This window comes from Pipistrellus hanaki, assembly GCF_964339955.1.
Source record: "Pipistrellus hanaki genome assembly, chromosome: 1".
Lineage (NCBI taxonomy): Eukaryota > Metazoa > Chordata > Mammalia > Chiroptera > Vespertilionidae > Pipistrellus > Pipistrellus hanaki.
In genome coordinates, this window is record NC_140503.1 from 69908857 (window position 1) to 69925348 (window position 16492).

Here is a 16492-nt window from a genome sequence, read left to right on the forward strand (position 1 = left end):
TCCCTCAGGTGATTTCTCCATGTAAAATCTAGAATCAGGGTGAAATAAGAACAAAATATCCCACTCAAGTCCCCAAATCTCATGTCAAGACTAGTGTGCAGTTGTATTTCTCTGAAAAAAAACCCTATCAACACAGGACAACACCCTGTAATAGCCCTGGCTTATCACATACAAGTACTTGAATTCTTGGACACACAAGACCCTTAACCCTTGTTTCACCCGTAGAAAGGGCCTCAGGTAACTTCTTCTATAGGACAGAATTACAAGAAAGTAAGAAGGTTCTAGAACTTTTACTTGAGGATCACAGTCTCTGGTAAGTCTGTAATTAAAAGCCTCCCCCTTTCAACTCATTTTAACCTTTGTGAACTTGAATTTGAAAAAGATACGCTTTTTTTATCTCTTCCAAGAATGCAGATGATCCCAGCTTGTGGCTCAGTGGTTGAATGTCAACCTATGAACCAGGAGGTCACAGTTCGATTCCCAGTCAGGGCACATGCCCAGGTGTGCTCAATCCCCAGTGTGGGGCATGCAGGAAGTGGCCAATGATTCTCTCATCATTGATTTTTCTATCTGCCTCTCCCTCTCTGAAATCAATAAAAACATAATTTTTTTAAAAAAGAATGCAGATGATTGTGCTGACTTATGCTTGCAAGCCAAGTGGCTGCTGCTGTTCCGGCAGAGACTGTGAAAGCCAGTAGACTCTGCTTTCAGTGCTCATCTGGGCAGTTAGTTCTGAGTACATGGGACTGTTTCTCTAAAATGAACCTAGTATTTTCCCACTTCTATCCCAGTTCCTTCTAAAGCGACTGGGGCTCTATCGACTTTTCCTTCCCTTATTTTTTCTTGACCAAGTGAGAGGTCTCCAGTTCAGTGCTGGCCAACAGCACTTGCATTCCTCCTCCAGGCAGAAGTGGTATCTTGGGCTCCCCGGCCCAGCAAATGACACAAGAATTTTAAAGCCTAGTTTCAAAGAATATCTACTAAAGATCTGGCTCACTTTCTTGCAGTTCTAGTAAAACTTCATCTTAAATCAGAAAAGAAACATTATAACATCCATTTTCTTCCCAATTGGTCCAAATCCACATGAGAACTCAGGCAGGACTTCACTTGAAATTTCTTGATACTTTATTTTTATAATTTTTAAAATATATTTTATTGATTTTTTTTACAGGGAGGAAGGGAGAGGGATAGAGAGTTAGAAATATCCATGTGAGAGAAACATCGACCAGCTGCCTCCTGCATACCCCCCACTGGGAAGTGCCAGCAACCAAGGTACATGCCCTTGACCAGAATCGAACCCGGGACCCTTGAGTCCGCAGGCCGATGCTCTATCCACTGAGCCAAACCGGTTTTGGCTTTTTTTCTTTTTTCTTTTTTATAATTTTATCAAGAAAGTTCCCATCGGTGTCTTCAGGCTTGCACCTCTAGCACAGATGGTACCGCTGCCCTGAGCAATGCATCTTCATTCCCAGGACAGAAAGTATACGTTGCCCTGTGTGTCTCCCACTGCGAGCTGCAGGGCAGAGTCAGGCCCCAGCCAAGGTTCCAGGCAGCTCACTGCCCCTTCGCACTGGAACAGGCCCAGCTACAATGAGAACAAAAAAGAGGGAGATGAGAACTCCAAGCCCAGGGCCTCCTTACTACCTTGTTCTTCTCTCACATTAGTGCTTTTTATTTAGAACACGTTAGTCCCGTATTGCAAGAAGGACAGAAGGAAATAGAATTTTGATCTTTTAGAAGAATCCAAGATGGCTGCTCGGGTAGACACCTAGCCGCAGCCGCACGCAACAATTTCAATAAAATACAACTAAAATATAAAATGGACATTACCCAGAACTACAGGAAAGTCAACTGACTGGAAATTCTACAACGAGAAGCAAGGAGAAAACCAGAAGGAAGCGCGGAGGAGCTGTAAAAGCCCAAGGTACGGAGACACGCGGCGCGGGCAGAGAGGACGGAGCCGGAGAGGAGGGAGGCCGAGTGCCTGGCTGGCGTTCCCTAGCGGGAAGGAGATAAACACTCGGACTGTGCTGGGCCCCCAACTGCTCTGAACCTCCGTTCTAGGCCAGACCCTGGGGACCCAGGCTCATCCAGAGGGAGCTGGGCTGTAAGGCGGTACTCGGGGAAGCAGCGAAAGGAGGTCCCAGAGGCGCGCACACAGCGCGCAGAGAAGGGCTGGCCGGCTGTGCCGTAGGACTGCCCTGGCGGGAAGGAGACAGGCTCCAGACTGCTCTGAACGCCACCTCCAACTCCACTTCCAACTGAACTGAACCCCAGTTTCGGGCCCATTGCGGGAGAGCCTACACTGTTTGGTAGCAGGCGAAAATCGAGGGCACCTTTCTCTCAGAGGCGCTTGCAACAAGTACTGAAGGACCCTGAGTCTCAGGAGTCGCATAGGGCGGGGCTGACGGAAGCCAAGGCTGTAGGCTCCACCCTGAAACCCCGCCCCATCAGAAAAGCTGCCTGTGAAAATGCCTAAACCAAATAGATCACAAACGAAAGAAATGGAGGACAAAAAGCGACTGGATATAGAGTTCAAAACCACACTTATAGGGTTTTTCAAGAGACTCCTAGAAAAGGCCGATAAAATAAATGAGACCTATGAGGATATGAAAAGGGATCAACAAGAAATGCTAAGGGATCAACAAGAAATAAAGAATACATTGTCTGAAATAAAAAATATTCTACAGAGTCCTAAAAACAGAATAGAAGATCACAAGAATCAAGTCAAAGATTTGGAACATAAAGAGCCAGAAGACACTCCTCTGCAGAAGCTAGAAGGCAAGAGAATCCAGAAAATTGAAGATAATGTAAGAAACCTCTGGGACAACTTCAAACGATCCAACATCAGAATCATGGGGGTCCCAGAAGATGAGAGAGAGCAAGATATCGAAAACATACTGAAAGAAATAGTGATAGAAAACTTCCCCCACCTGGGGAAAGAATTGGACTTACAAGTCCAGGAAGCACACAGAACTCCAAATAAGAGGAATCCAAAGAGGACCACACCAAGACAAATCATAATTAAGATTCCAAGAGCAAAGGACAAAGAGAGAATATTAAAAGCAGCAAGAGCTAAGCAGGTGGTTACCTATAAAGGAGCACCTATACGATTGTCAGCTGATTTCTCAACAGAAACCATGCAGGCCAGACGGGAATGGCAAGAAATATTCAAGGTGATGAATAGCAAGAACCTACAGCCAAAAATACTCTACCCAGCAAAGCTATCACTCAGAATCGAAGGTCAGATAAAGAGCTTTACTAATAAAAAAAAAGCTAAAGGAGTTCATCACCACCAAACCAGAATTATATGAATTGCTGAAGGGGGTTCTTTCAGAAGAGAAAGTAAATAAAGATAAAAATTATGAACAACAAATACGTAACTATCAACAAGTGAATCAAAAAACCAAGGAAATTAAAAAAAAAATCTGATGAACAATATTAACTGTTGAATATAATATTGTAGAATCAGAGGTATGGAAGGGGAGTGAACTGATGATTCTTGGGGAAAAGGGGAGAGGGAAATGTGGGAAGAGACTGAACATATAAACTGTGCACCTATGGATGAGGACAATGGGGAGGGGGGAAAGGGCAGAGGGTGGGGTGGGAAGGGGGGGGAAAGGAACACTTGTAATAATATGAACAATAAAAATTTATTAAAAAAAAAAAAAAAGAATTTTGATCTTTTGAACTTTCTTATCCCAAGGTTGCTTCCTTGTGACATTCTTTCAGCCCTCCTTGCCCATACGCACACTTACCAGTTGCATGCTGGGTCTCTCCCACAGCTTAACATCTCTGTCCTTCGAAGCTGTCACCAGCAACTCAGGCAGCACATGGAGGGCTGTGACAGAGCCTGAGTGAATCTTAGAGAGGAAGGGCAAATGTACTGTGAGTTCTCATGGGCCCTCCTTAGTCGAGAAAGTGTCAGGATCAGACCTACAGCTTCATCCCCTGTATTTGTAACCCTTCCCTCAAACTCACCTTTTTACACTGCCGTGTCGTTAGACTTGGGGTTGTTGGCCAGCTCTCCATGTCACTACCCTCAGATGAGTCTATTTCTGTAGTTTGGCTTTCAGGCGTTTGTACTGTTTCCTGCCAGATGTTAACTGTGGTCCATTCTCCTTCAAAGGTGCTTTTGGCCAGGTTCCACAGCATCCCATCGGAGCTGGCACACAAATAGGAGGACTCTGCCATTCCAAGGGCAGCATTAGAGCCAGGTCTCATTCTTTAGGGTCCACCATGTTCCCCTAAGCCACCTCTAGATTCCTTGGGTCCTCCCCTCACCACTCACCAGATTCAGGTTTGGCCTGGGTTACTGATATTAGGGTCCCATTGGGATTCTTTAAGTTCAGATCAAAGTCCAGGCGCTCTTTAAACTCTCCAGACTCCTTTTGCCTCTGTGAAAGGAAGGACATGTCATTTTGATTAGCCTACTTGCGTCACTTAACCCAGCCCAGACAAAAGCATCTATTTTCTCTTCTGGACTGGTCAGGATTTTTTTTTTTTTTTTTTTAAGAGAGGAAGAGAGAGGAAGCGAGAGATAGAAACATCAATGATGAGAGAGAATCATTGACTGGCTGTCTCCTGCACTCCCCCTACTGGGGTTCAAACCCACAACCTGGGCATGCGCTTTTGGCTAGAATCAATCCTGGGACCCTTCAGTCACCAGGCTAATGCTCTATCCACTGAGCGAAACCATCTAGGGCTAGTCAGGATTTTTTTCAAACTGTAACCCAGATATAGTAAAATGCATAAATCTTAACTGTGCATCTTGATGAATTTTTGCACATACATGCAATCATTGTCCAGATCAAGACATAGAACATTTTCATCATGTTGGAAAGCTGCCTTCATGCCTCTTCCCAGTCAATACCAGAGACCTCTACCCTGGGAGCTAACAATATTCTGACTTCTCTCACTATAAATTAATTTTAGTTGTACTTTTTAAAATATATTTTACAGAGAGGAAGGGAGAGGGATAGAGAGCTAGAAACATTGATGATAGAGAAACATCGATCAGCTGCCTCCTGCACACCTACTGGAGATGTGCCCACAACCAAGGTACATGCCCTTGACTGGAATCAAACCTGGGACCTTTTCAGACTGCAGGCTGACGCTCTATCCACTGAGACAAACTGGTTAGGGCAATTTTGCTTGTTCTTAAGCTTCATTTAAGTGAAATCATGTAATACGTACTCTTTTGTGTCTGGCTTCTTTCACTCAAAATAATATCTCTGAGATATGTCTGCATCATTCCATTTGTTGTAAGAGACAACAAATGCAATTAAGAAAACAGCTAGATTTATGGTTTCCCATGATTTTTTTAAACACTAGAATTTTTTAATTATTATTCAATGAAATCTTAGAGGGAAAGTCAATATACAATGTGTTTAAGTATAGCTACTCCAGTTGAAGAAGAGAAGGAGATTTGGAACCAACCACCTTTCCTTTTCTCTTATCCTCCATCATGGCCCCAAGGTTTTAAAATATTGGTTCTGGACAAATCTTTATTTTAACACACACTCATACAGGACTTACTAAGACAGAAAGACTTCCAGGGGCCGTTGGCTGCAGGGCAAACACACCATAGTCCTGGTGGGTGGAGAGCATCATAGGATGTTCTGAGTAGTCGTGCCTGGTTTACAAGGAAGAAAGAGGCTGAGCCCAGGAACACCAGTCAGTAAGACCCCAGCGCTTGTCCTCAGTCAGACCCAACCTCAGGATAACCACTAACCCCTTTTCCCTCTTTCTCCAGCCTGAGAGGAAACTACATTTTGGATCTTACCAGATTTCAGAAGGAGCTTCTCCTGACTTCAAGTGCAATAACTTCATATCCGCCGTAGCCAAGATGAGGGAGTGGCCATCAGGGGCCAGCCCCACACCTGTCAGGAACCCTAAGTTCTCCTGCAGAACTCGGTTCAGGCGGAGACTGTAGCTCAAACAGGCACAGAGGAAGAGAAAGAGCCTACGTTAGTCCACCTCTCGGAGACTCCTCAGTGAAGTAGAAAACAAAACATATTCTCTTCCCTACAAATTCCATTCCTCATTCTGTTTTTATTGTGTCAGTGTTCATCATCACCATCCCCTTACTTGCTCAAACTAGGAATCTCTAACATTCTTGCCTTTTCCTTCCCTCCTGACCTCCAAGGGATCAATAATCACTGTGGATCCTACTTGTAGCACATGCCTACATCTGGATCTCTCCTTCTCACCCCCACTGTCCCTGGTCAAGACCCACATTATGTCTTCCCTGACTATAGCAACTGCTGTAACAGTGGTCTCCCTACCTTTAACATCTCTCTGCTACTATCCATCCTCCTTACTGCCACCAGAGTTATCTTTCTAAAAATCCAGATAATTATCCAAATAGGGACTTTTTTCTACCTAATAACCATGATCCTATTGACCTAGTTCAAAATTCTTACCACCTCTATGGCCCAGCCCGTTTATCTCCTCAATCTAAAATCCTACCCCGACCTCCCACCAAGAACACAAAGACTTGGCTGTGCATACTCAGAATACATCATGCACTCTCGTGGCTCCGTACCACTTTTAATGCTACTTCCTCTTCCTACAACTCCATTCCCTTCCCTCGCTGGTTCAGAAAACTCCTACTCATCCTTTAAGGCCAACCTCAAACAGCAACTCTTACATAAAATGCAAATTTCTCCAATTCTGCAGCCCCAGGATATATTGTATATAAATATCTATAAATGTATTTATAGATATTTTTACATATTTATTGTAGCACTAATCACTCTGAATATTGTTGGCAGTTTACTTACATGCACACTCCTCTACTGTGAGCTCTCTTAATTAACACAATTAGTTCATACTGCCTGACCCATAGCTTAGAATGAAGTAGGCTAGTTATTATTTAAATTGAGATGACTGGGAGCAGAAAACAGTTTTCTAGGGACTTTTGTCTGCCTAACAACTAGCATCCTATTGACCTAGTTCAAAAGCAGAGGTGCAGTGATTTGAGTAAAATCCTGGGCGTAAGGAGACTACCATTCCTACCACATTAGCCCGGCTGCTTTGTTTCACCTGGAAGTTCTGGGTGTTGAATCCCTCTGCAGTTCCACTTGCCACTCGCTGACTTTTTCATCAGCACTGACAACGACCAAGGTGTTTGCCAAGGACCAGATTAGGGCACTGATGCGGCCAGGAGCCTGGTGTGCACAACATCATATCAGTATTTCTGAGAAGCCAGGATTCACGCTCTTTCCTCTCCCAGGAGCCTCTGCAACCTCCAACCCAGGCCATCAAACACACAGCAGGGGCAGAATTCACATGGACAATGAACTGAGAGTGCCCAACTCACCTGTACTGTGGCCACCGCCTTAGCTTCTTGCCATAAGGTTAGTTCTCCAGCTTGATTCCCAGACACTGCCACAGAACCATCTGGGGCCCAGGCCACAGCTGTGATGGCTGCAGGATTCCTAGGTATATTTGCCTCATCTGGCGGAGAGAGCAGTGGGACTCATTAGGAGCTGGACCTCTGCTGGGATACAAGAGGAGATATCGGGCTACCCTTGACCTTCTTGGTCCCAGTTACACAAGCCTCTTTCATACCTTGCCTTTCTCCGCACCTCACTCACCTGCTTCCTTCGGTACCTGCCAGAGCCGAATGGAACCATCCTCCGAGGAGGTCAGCAGGAGGCCTGAGGCCTCTGAAACAGCTGCTGCATTGATCGGGCCACTGTGTCCCAGCAGGGTGTGTGTTTGAAACACCTAGGAAGAAAAGACGAAGATGGGACAATAGGGGATGGACACACAGAAGGTTATCCCGCTCCACCTCCCCCACTTATCCTTTCAGGAAACTCACCAAGAGCGGATGCCACAACCGCGTGAGCCCATCCAGTCCAGCAGTCACCACCAGAAGCTCTGACCCAGGCTGGCAAGCTGATAAGACGCGGAGAATGAGTGAGAAGAAGAGGAAAAGAGGAGACACGGGGGAGGTGGGGGCGGGGGGGAAGGTGGCTGACATCTCCTCACCTGACCGGGGCTCCAGAGCAGCTGCACAATGGCTGATGGGTCCTGAGTGAGCAGGGATGCTGGTCAGCTCCACTCCCTGATGGTCCCACACTTTCAAGGTTCCATCCCGGCCCACAGACACCACGTGCTCCTCCTGCCCCAGAGCAGAGCCACAATAAGTAAGACCTGGGAAGTCCAACCCCACCACAGAGCTGTGGGCTGAGAACAAGAGGCTTAGAAGATTTTAATGAGTGAGGAGAACTGGGGGCCATAGCTGGGTCATTCATGGCTGCAATCCTCCCACAAGGTCATACATTTAAGATTCTGTGTTTTCACGCTTGCCCTCCCTTCAAACCAACTCTCAGCCTCAGCACCCTAAACCTGCTCTAATCCAGGCCCAAACACCTCATTCTTTGTACCCCTTTGCCTTTGGGGCTAGATACTCAATGCATCTAGTCTCCCAGGGCACCCTTGGCCTTCCCAGAGACCCCAGGAAACTCTGTGTTGCCTTCTCACCACAGCCACTACGGCGCTGACGGCACTCTGATGACCCAGGAACTGACCAAGCTGCTGTCTCAATTCTGGGTCCCACAGCCCCACAGAGCCATCGCTGGAGCAGGAGATCTGCAGAGTCAGAGGAGAGGGAGAATCAGCATCCCTCCAGCAGTTTTGTGTGTGTGTGTGTGTGTGTGTGTGTGTGTGTGTGTATGTGTGTGTGTGTGTGTGTGTGTGTGTGTATATGAGAGCAGTACACCTGAGAGCATGGCTATCCTAGGTTCAAATCCTAGCTCCACCATTCATTACTTTGTGACCTGGGGCAAGTTCGTCTCTCTAAGCCTTAGGTTTTTATCCAACCAGGATAATGACAGCTCGCCTATCTGCCTCGGTTGCTGTGGATAAAGAGGGATTTAGCACAGCTGCCATGTACACAATGAGTAATGCATACATACCCTGTTTCCCCAAAAATAAGACAGTGTCTTATATTAATTTTTCTCCCAAAGTTGTGCTAGGTCTTATTTTCAGGGGATGTCTTATCTTTCCATGCGCTAGGTCTTATTTTCGGAGGATGTCTTATTTTCAGTAGTAGCTATTGTCCTTGGTATTGACATACTGTCAGTCAACAAATCTAGACAAAGGTGAAAAGTCTACAATGCCAAGGAAAGGGGTGGCTGCCTAAAAGGCAGGAGGACAAACTGTGACAAGTCTATTCACGTTACTCTCTCCTTTCCCACCTCTTTTTGAGAACATGGGGACTCTCCATTAGAAAACTAGGCTTCCCCAACCTCGAGTGTTGCCTTAGAACAAAGAAATAACAGTAGCCCCTTTTACTGCAGGGATGGGGCATCCTAAACTATTGGGAGACAGTTTTGCATGCTCTTGTCAAGAGCATGAGCTTTCTTATCAGAAAGTTTACTGGTTCGGCTTTATCACTTCCACGGCCTTGGAAATGTCCTCTAATCTATCTGAACTCAATGTTCTTCTCCGTAAAACATGATAGCAGTATCTACTTTACAGGGCATTGTAAAGATTAAACGAGGCAATATGTGTAAAGAGCTTAGTCCAATGCATGGCACATACTCATGGCTCAATAAATGTCAGCTATTACTATTTCTTCAAACATATATTTTATTGATTATAGAGGAAAAGAGAGGGAGAGAAATATAAACATCAATGATGAGAGAGAATCATTGATCGGCTGCCTCCTACACCGACTCCACTCTGGGGATTGAACCCGCAACCCAGGCATGTGCCCTGATTGGAAATGGAACCATGACCTCCTGGTTCATAGGTCGGCACTCAACCACTGAGCCACGCTGGGTGTTAGCTATTACTATTCCAAACGGGTGTCAGGAAAGGACCAGATGGGTCGTGCTGTCCTCCCCCAGGAGCCCTGCTGAGCTTCACACCCTTCTACTCTTCACTCACCAGCAGGTTGTCTTTGGTCCAGGCGCAGCCAGTGACCCAGTCACGGTGACAGGCAGAAAAGGAGTGAATCAGCACAGGGGCTGTGGGTGTCCTCACATCCCAGCAGAGGAGACTCTGGGTAGGTCCCAAAAGATGACGAGTCAGGACCATGGGAGGGAGGGACACCAGGACCATCACAGACAGGAAGTTTCAAGGAGAGAGAGAACGTATTCATGAAGGAAGGAGGGCAGATCAAGCCAAAAGCTGGAGGAAGCAACAGACATTGGGCTGTTCGGGAACCGGGGGAGGAGGGAGAGTGGCTCACCCGATCCCGGCCCCCGGTGGCCAGGCGGCACCCATCAGTGCTGAAGCTACAGCAGTTGACGGGGCCTGTATGTCCCCACAGTTCGGTGGCACGGGGTAAGTGTTCCGCCTTTTGTGGCAGTGTCAGCAACTGCCGTGGCCACAGCCGCACTGCGGAATCCTCTGCATGGAAAGAGGGAGAGAGGAAGAGTCCCTGAGAGAGGAAGCAACACTAGCCCGGAGGCCAAAGCAAAGGTGATCACGAGGACTGAGGGCACAGCTCCAAGGGAGGGAGGAGTGATCACAGGCCGCACAGAGGCCCTGGACCAGGGTCAGCCATCACCTGAGTATACAGGGTAAGATGCCAGGCTCTCCCAGCCCCGGCTCTGCAGCTGTCTCTCTCCAGCTCCCTGCCGCACCTCCAGACCCTCCCCTCCCCAGTGTCCAGTGTCACTGGGACCCAGCCTTCTATGGAGAGAGGACTGAGGCCACCCTGCACTTCCACCTCCACATGTCTCTCATCTCCTGAGGGAAACCCATCCCTTTACACAGTAAAGTCCCCCACTGGGCAGGGACTCAAAGGATCATGAAAACTGCAAAGAGGCCCCCGAATCAGGGTTAAAAAACAAGAAGAAACAGCCTCAACCAGTGGTCGGCAAACCGAGGCTTCGAGCCACATGTGGCTCTTTGGCCCCTTGAGTGTGTCTCTTCCACAAAATACCACGTGCGGGGGCACAGGTACAGTGTGACTGAAACTTTGTGGCCCATGCACAGAAGTCGGTTTTCGGCTCTCAAAAGAAATTTCAATCATTGTATTGTTGATGTTTGGCTCTGTTGACTAATGAGTTTGCCGACCACTGGTCTAGACCAATTGTGCAAGAGAAATGCATTTAAAGGGACTTTTAAAGTTGTATTAAAAAAAAAAAAAATGTGAAAACTGTGTGTGTGTGTGTGTGTGTGTGTGTGTGTGTGTCTGTGTGCTTTCAGTGATTCACAACCCTGCCCACCACTGCCCAGCAGTACCTGAGGCAGAAGCCAAGAGTTCCTGGGAGGAGGCCAGGCCCAGCACGGGTTTCTGGTGTCTGGACATGAGCCAGAGGGACTGAAAGGCGCTCTCCTGGAGGGCCCAGCCCTGCAGGGAGCCATCTTCCGCACCGCTCACCAACACCTCTGGGCTCAGCCAGGCCAGTGCCGTCACTGCCACGTCCAGTGCCTGACACTGAGCCCCCTGAGAACCTAGAGAATGAGAGAAAACAAGAGAGGACGACACGTGGAAAGGAGAGGTCTCTTTCCAAAGGCTCAAACACCCCATCCTTTCTCCCTTTGTACCTGAAGATACTTTGTAGATCCTGATGCCATCAGCTCGGTATCCAACGGCCACCTGACGACCATCTGGGCTGAGAGCCATGGAGAGGGCCGGAGAGAGAGAAAGGGAGCCCAGGCACCCACGGGGCCGACCCGGAGACCCGGACCACACCTGAACCTGAGGGCCGATCAAAGGGCTTACAGATACCCCACTCCCACCCCAGAGTGACAGCCACCCTGTTAAAGTCCTGCTTCCAAACAGTCTTCTGAGAGCCTCCTGTATGCACACCCACACCTTCTCCCTGAGGCTCACACCAGCCGCGCTATCTCCACAGTCCCCTCCACAAAGGCCCACCCTCCACAAGCATTCCCCGCCTCTGCCCTCCTTCCCTGGAACCCTCCCCGGCCCTCTGACCCCTGACCTTGCCGTCCTCTCCAGCTGTCAGTAACTGGCTCCCAGCTCGCAGGAAAAGGGCAGCAGCCACAAAGCCCTGGTGGGCAGGGAAGGCAGCCAGCAGCGCCCCCTCCTGCCAGGCCCACAGCTCCACCATCCTGTCCAGCCGGCCCACGGCCACCACCCGCCCGGGCACACTGAAGGCCACAGTGCGGACAGAGGCTCCCGGGGCTCCCAGTTCCTACGCGGGGAGGTGGAAACAGAAGTGTCAGGGCTGCTCTCCACACAGCCCAAAGGGACACGAGACATGGACGTCCATCATTCCCCGCCTTCCCCGCCCACCTCCGTGTCCTCCCCCAGGGCCACGCCGGACCGTCTCACCTTGATCACCCTGAGTCCGTCCGCCTGGAAGAAGCTGCAGCTGCCAGCCCAGCCGCCAATGGCTAGCACCTGCCCCTCTGGGTGAAAAGCAACACAGTTCACGGGCTTGGGAGCGGTGTGCTGGGAGGCCAGCTGCCCGTGGACTGTGTCCCACAGCTGGAGGAGAGAGAGGGGAGGAAGACAGAGGCTTGAGCCCCTCTTCCCACAGCTCCAAGGATCTCCCGGTCCAGTCCCCACCCTCAGCAGGAAGGGCCTCCCCCGGCCAAGCAGTCAGCAGCCCCTGCCATACTGACAGAGCAGCCTCCCAGGCTGAGGCAGCACTTAGGGCAACGCCGACTGCCACAGAGCCCAGGCATTACCTTTAGGCACCCCCCGAGGCACACAGTGGCCAGCAGCCGGCGGTCCGGGCTCAGGCAACAGCTGGTGATTTGGTACTGGTGAGCCTTGGTCTGCAGCACCCTACCCCAGGGAGACAGAGTCAGGCCTCGGGGCCATCTGGCTACAGGCTTCCCCTCATCCCGCCTCCCCCCGGGCTCCCCACAAACAGGGAAGGCCCCCACTCCGAGACCTGGGAGAGCCCTTACCGACAGCCATGCTGCAGGTCCCAGAGCTCCAGGAGCCCGTCAAAGGCAGTAAGAAAGAGGGAATTGTCCGAGAGGAACGAACAAGAGGAGACCCCGTCACAGCCGCTTACCAGAGACTTCTCCTCCTGTGAGCGTGAGCGGGGAAGCGCGCTCAGAACACTCCCTCGAACCCCTCTCCACCCCCCCATGTCCAGCAAATCCAAGCAAAATGGATATCATGGCAAGAAGGGCTGGCATCCCTGGCTCTCTACAGTCTCTACATAAGCCTCCACATGTGGCCCCACATCTGGAACACCTGCTAAAAGCACAAAGCTTTGGGCCCCGCTCTGGACCTAGGCCACGCTCAGGTCCAACCAGAGCCTGGTAATCCAGATGGGGTCACACCTTGTTCCCCACCCCAAATTCCATACATATCCCTAATCAGAGGACACTTTGGTGGGTCTGGGTAGGGAATGGGTGACTGTACACGGACACCTGGGAGGTGTGATATGGGCAGAAAGATGAGAGGCCCGCCTCTCCAGCCTTCACCCTCTGCTGCAACTGTTCCCGAAATCTACAGGAGACCTTCTTCCCCGCGTCTCTGCTCAGGCTCCTCCTCAGCCAACCAGGAAGGCCTGCTCTTCTCTGTCTAGTATCCTACGGTCACCATATAGCTTAGCTCTCATCTATGAGGCACCGCTAGGTTTTGGTTCCTCTTTGCGTGCTGCGTCTCATCTTTCGACCAAAGTAACCACTAGGCAGGCAAAGATAATGTCCTAGGCCCTGTGTTCCCTGCGATGCTTACAACAATGCCTTGAACGGAAGGCCTATGGCAAGTAGTTGCTGTGTGACTGATTTTTGCCCCAGCCCTTTTGATCTGATGTGAGGGAAGTAGAGATGCTGAATCAAACAGGGTGGCAGCAGGTGGGCTTGGCCTGTTGGGGTCCCAAGGCCGTTTGGGTAGGTAAACTGCCCTCCCGTGCGTGCCATACCTGCCAGGTTCTCAGGTCCAACAGGTAAACCGTCCCACTGGCAGTGCCCACGGCGGCTCTGTGCCCACTGGGGGAGAAGGCCACCGCTGTGGGGGACGAGGAAACTGCCAGGGACAGGCTGGAGCTAGAGAAAGAGCAGGAAGAAAGGGAGGAAGTGAGGAACACAGGGAAGGAAACAGGAATTCATTTCTGCATTTCTGTGCCTGGGTTCCTCTCTCCAGCGGTGACTCTGGCTGATCTCGCCTCTGTTGTCCAATTTCAGAAAGGCTGCCGGTTGCTCTTTGGGGGTAGATCTTTGGGGGTAGAGTCTGGGATTAAGTTTCTTACCTCTGCTGGCCCTCCATAGTGTGGGGTTTGTTAAGCCATTTTAGCATGCGCTGGAGGTGCCACCGCTGGGAGAGCTGGGGGGCCTGGCGGCAAACAGGCGAGTCCAGGGGCTGGTTGGCTGCCTGCTGAGGCAGGAGCAGGGGGTACTGACTGAGGACTGGAGCCTGCTGCTTCAGGAACGTGTGGAATGCAGCGATGTCAGCCTCCAGAAGTTGCTGTTCCTCTTCAGGAACTGAGGAAGCTATGGAAGAGACGCAGATTGGGGAGCCAGCCTGGACCCCCATGGACCCCAGCACCAATACATGCATCTAAAATGGTGAGTCTCAGAGTGTGGCCCTCTGGCCCCACCTCAGGGACATCCGTTAAAAGGACCCCCCTCCAGACCTCGGCAACCGGACTCTGTGGGCCCAGAGCTCTTCATTCTGAACACGTTTCCCAAGTAATTGTATACCTACCCACTGAGTAAAGTCTGAGAACCTCTCATCTAGGAGATCTGGGCAAAAGGTCCCTCGAGACTCACGTGCTCATCCTCTTGGCATTTCCCACTTGGAATGGGAATTGGGCTCTTCTTTCCATGACACCTCCCTCTGAGCAGGCCCCCCGTGAACACACCCAGGAGCCCCGTATCTCAAAGAAGAAGCCGACGGGGACCCATCTCACCGTAGAGGGCATGGGCTTCCAGAAGCCGAGGGAGCAGACCCAGTTCCAGGTGTGCAGCCACCACGTGGAGGTTGGTGAGGAACTTCGCCAGAAGGCCACGGTTCCCGCTCTGGAGCTGAGGGAACCAGAGTGGATTCGCAGGGCTGTGTTAGAGGCTGGCGAGGGGGTCTTGGACCTGCCTGAGCAGCTGGGACCGAGACTTGGGGTCTCGGACCAAGGACCCAAAAGAGGAGGGCAGGAAAACCAAGAGGAGAAAAGTAGAGGGAGTTGGAAGGGGCAATGGCAGTGGTGATAGGCATGGTCAAAGGAGAGAGGGGGTCTCAGAACTGTAAGAGTAGGAGCTTGGGAGAAGGCGCCTGAGGAATGTGGGGACTAACCAGGTGGTAAGGCAGGTCCTCCAGAGCCTCAGGGGGGCAAGAGCGGAAGGTGCCTGAGGCATCGGGGTCGCAGGTCTTCCAGAGCTGAGCTGGAGGTCAGAGGAAGGACACTGAGATGATTCAGCCCTGGCGCATCTCCAGAGATTGCATCCTTCAGGCTCCAGCAAGCCGCCCACCCACGGAGGTGCTGGGGAGGCCAGCCCAAAGGCAGCAGCAGTGTGTGGGCCTAGCCTTGGGGCCAGGGCCCCACACTCAGTGGCCCGGGCTAATCTGAGCCGCAGTTACCTGCTATGAGGACGTGTGCTGTGCTCTCCAGCTCCAGCCTCTTCCCATACCGACCTTTAACTGCTGTCCTCAGGAGCCCGGCAGGAAGGCAGAGCCGGGCCCCAGGCCGCTCCAGGGGGCCCTCCCCTAGCAAACTGTGTGGGAGAGAAGGAAGAAGAGAGGAAGGCCTGTCAGTGAGCACCCTGGCACAGCTGTGAACTCCCATTCCCACCTCAAATAGTGGGAAGTCAACCTGGGAGACAGGTGTCAGTGGCTATGCAGAGGAAGGGTAGGGTGGAAAAGAGACCACATGGGGCCCTGGTTCAAAGACAGGAAGACACAGGAGGTCAGCTGGGTGCATCTGTACCTGCGCAGACTCTGGACGAGGTAGGCAAATGGCCCCATAGGGTAGGGGTCCCCACTGTTCCCAGCAGCCACCGCTTCTTCCCAGGTCTTGGTCCCTCTGGGAAGAACCTTCCATGCACTCAGCACTCCGTGCAGCTGGTCCACAGTGAGACCTGAAAAGGCCAGCTCTCTGAGGCCCCCACCAAACCACAGTGTCCCCGTCCTTCGGATACCTAGTCCCTCCTCACCCCGCTTAAGAAGACCCCAGTTCAACCAAGGTCATCCAACCTCGGAGCCCTCAGCCTCCCAATCCACCCCCAAACACTGACCACTATGTGTGACCCCAAGGGTGGCCAAGGCTTGGCACAGTATGTTAGGGTCATGCTCTTTCTCCAGGGTGCCCAGGATGTACTGCAGCAGCAGGGGGACAGTGGCCGGCAGGGTCCGAAGTCTCTCGGACACCTGGGAGGGGAAGAGACAGGCCGGTCAGTGGGCGGAGAGGAGAGGCAGCTTTGGTTGTAGGGATGGGGAGGGGGCAGCAGGAGAAACCATGGGGAGGGATGTAAGGGGAAGAAAAACAGGTAAGAGAAAAGCAGGGTTGGGGGAAAGGTGATCATAAAAAGCAGGCCTGGGGTTGATCAGAGACGGCAAAAGATGGGGCTGGGCAAAGACAAGGGATGGGCATGAAAGGAGCTGAGT

General features: G+C 50.9%; 1 protein-coding gene across 1 annotated transcript in view; it reads right to left on the reverse strand.

Annotated features, from left to right (window-relative positions):
* Window positions 1-562: 562 nt before the first annotated feature.
* Window positions 563-16492, reverse strand: part of TEP1 (telomerase associated protein 1) — a 43003-nt gene continuing 27073 nt past the window's right edge. Inside the window, exons 29-55 of the mRNA XM_084861717.1 lie at window positions 16123-16255; window positions 15816-15966; window positions 15470-15603; window positions 15185-15273; window positions 14808-14922; window positions 14148-14388; window positions 13821-13944; window positions 12850-12974; window positions 12625-12724; window positions 12266-12421; window positions 11913-12125; window positions 11515-11668; window positions 11209-11421; window positions 10208-10368; window positions 9904-10017; window positions 8494-8601; window positions 7999-8131; window positions 7829-7905; window positions 7602-7734; window positions 7325-7461; window positions 7048-7172; window positions 5786-5929; window positions 5539-5635; window positions 4292-4397; window positions 3982-4187; window positions 3759-3863; window positions 563-1585 (exon numbers count right to left, since the gene is read on the reverse strand). Of these exons, the coding sequence (XP_084717843.1) occupies window positions 1463-1585; window positions 3759-3863; window positions 3982-4187; window positions 4292-4397; window positions 5539-5635; window positions 5786-5929; window positions 7048-7172; window positions 7325-7461; window positions 7602-7734; window positions 7829-7905; window positions 7999-8131; window positions 8494-8601; window positions 9904-10017; window positions 10208-10368; window positions 11209-11421; window positions 11515-11668; window positions 11913-12125; window positions 12266-12421; window positions 12625-12724; window positions 12850-12974; window positions 13821-13944; window positions 14148-14388; window positions 14808-14922; window positions 15185-15273; window positions 15470-15603; window positions 15816-15966; window positions 16123-16255 (3717 nt within the window). The 3' untranslated portion in view covers window positions 563-1462. The remainder of the gene's footprint in view (window positions 1586-3758; window positions 3864-3981; window positions 4188-4291; window positions 4398-5538; window positions 5636-5785; window positions 5930-7047; window positions 7173-7324; window positions 7462-7601; window positions 7735-7828; window positions 7906-7998; window positions 8132-8493; window positions 8602-9903; window positions 10018-10207; window positions 10369-11208; window positions 11422-11514; window positions 11669-11912; window positions 12126-12265; window positions 12422-12624; window positions 12725-12849; window positions 12975-13820; window positions 13945-14147; window positions 14389-14807; window positions 14923-15184; window positions 15274-15469; window positions 15604-15815; window positions 15967-16122; window positions 16256-16492) is intronic.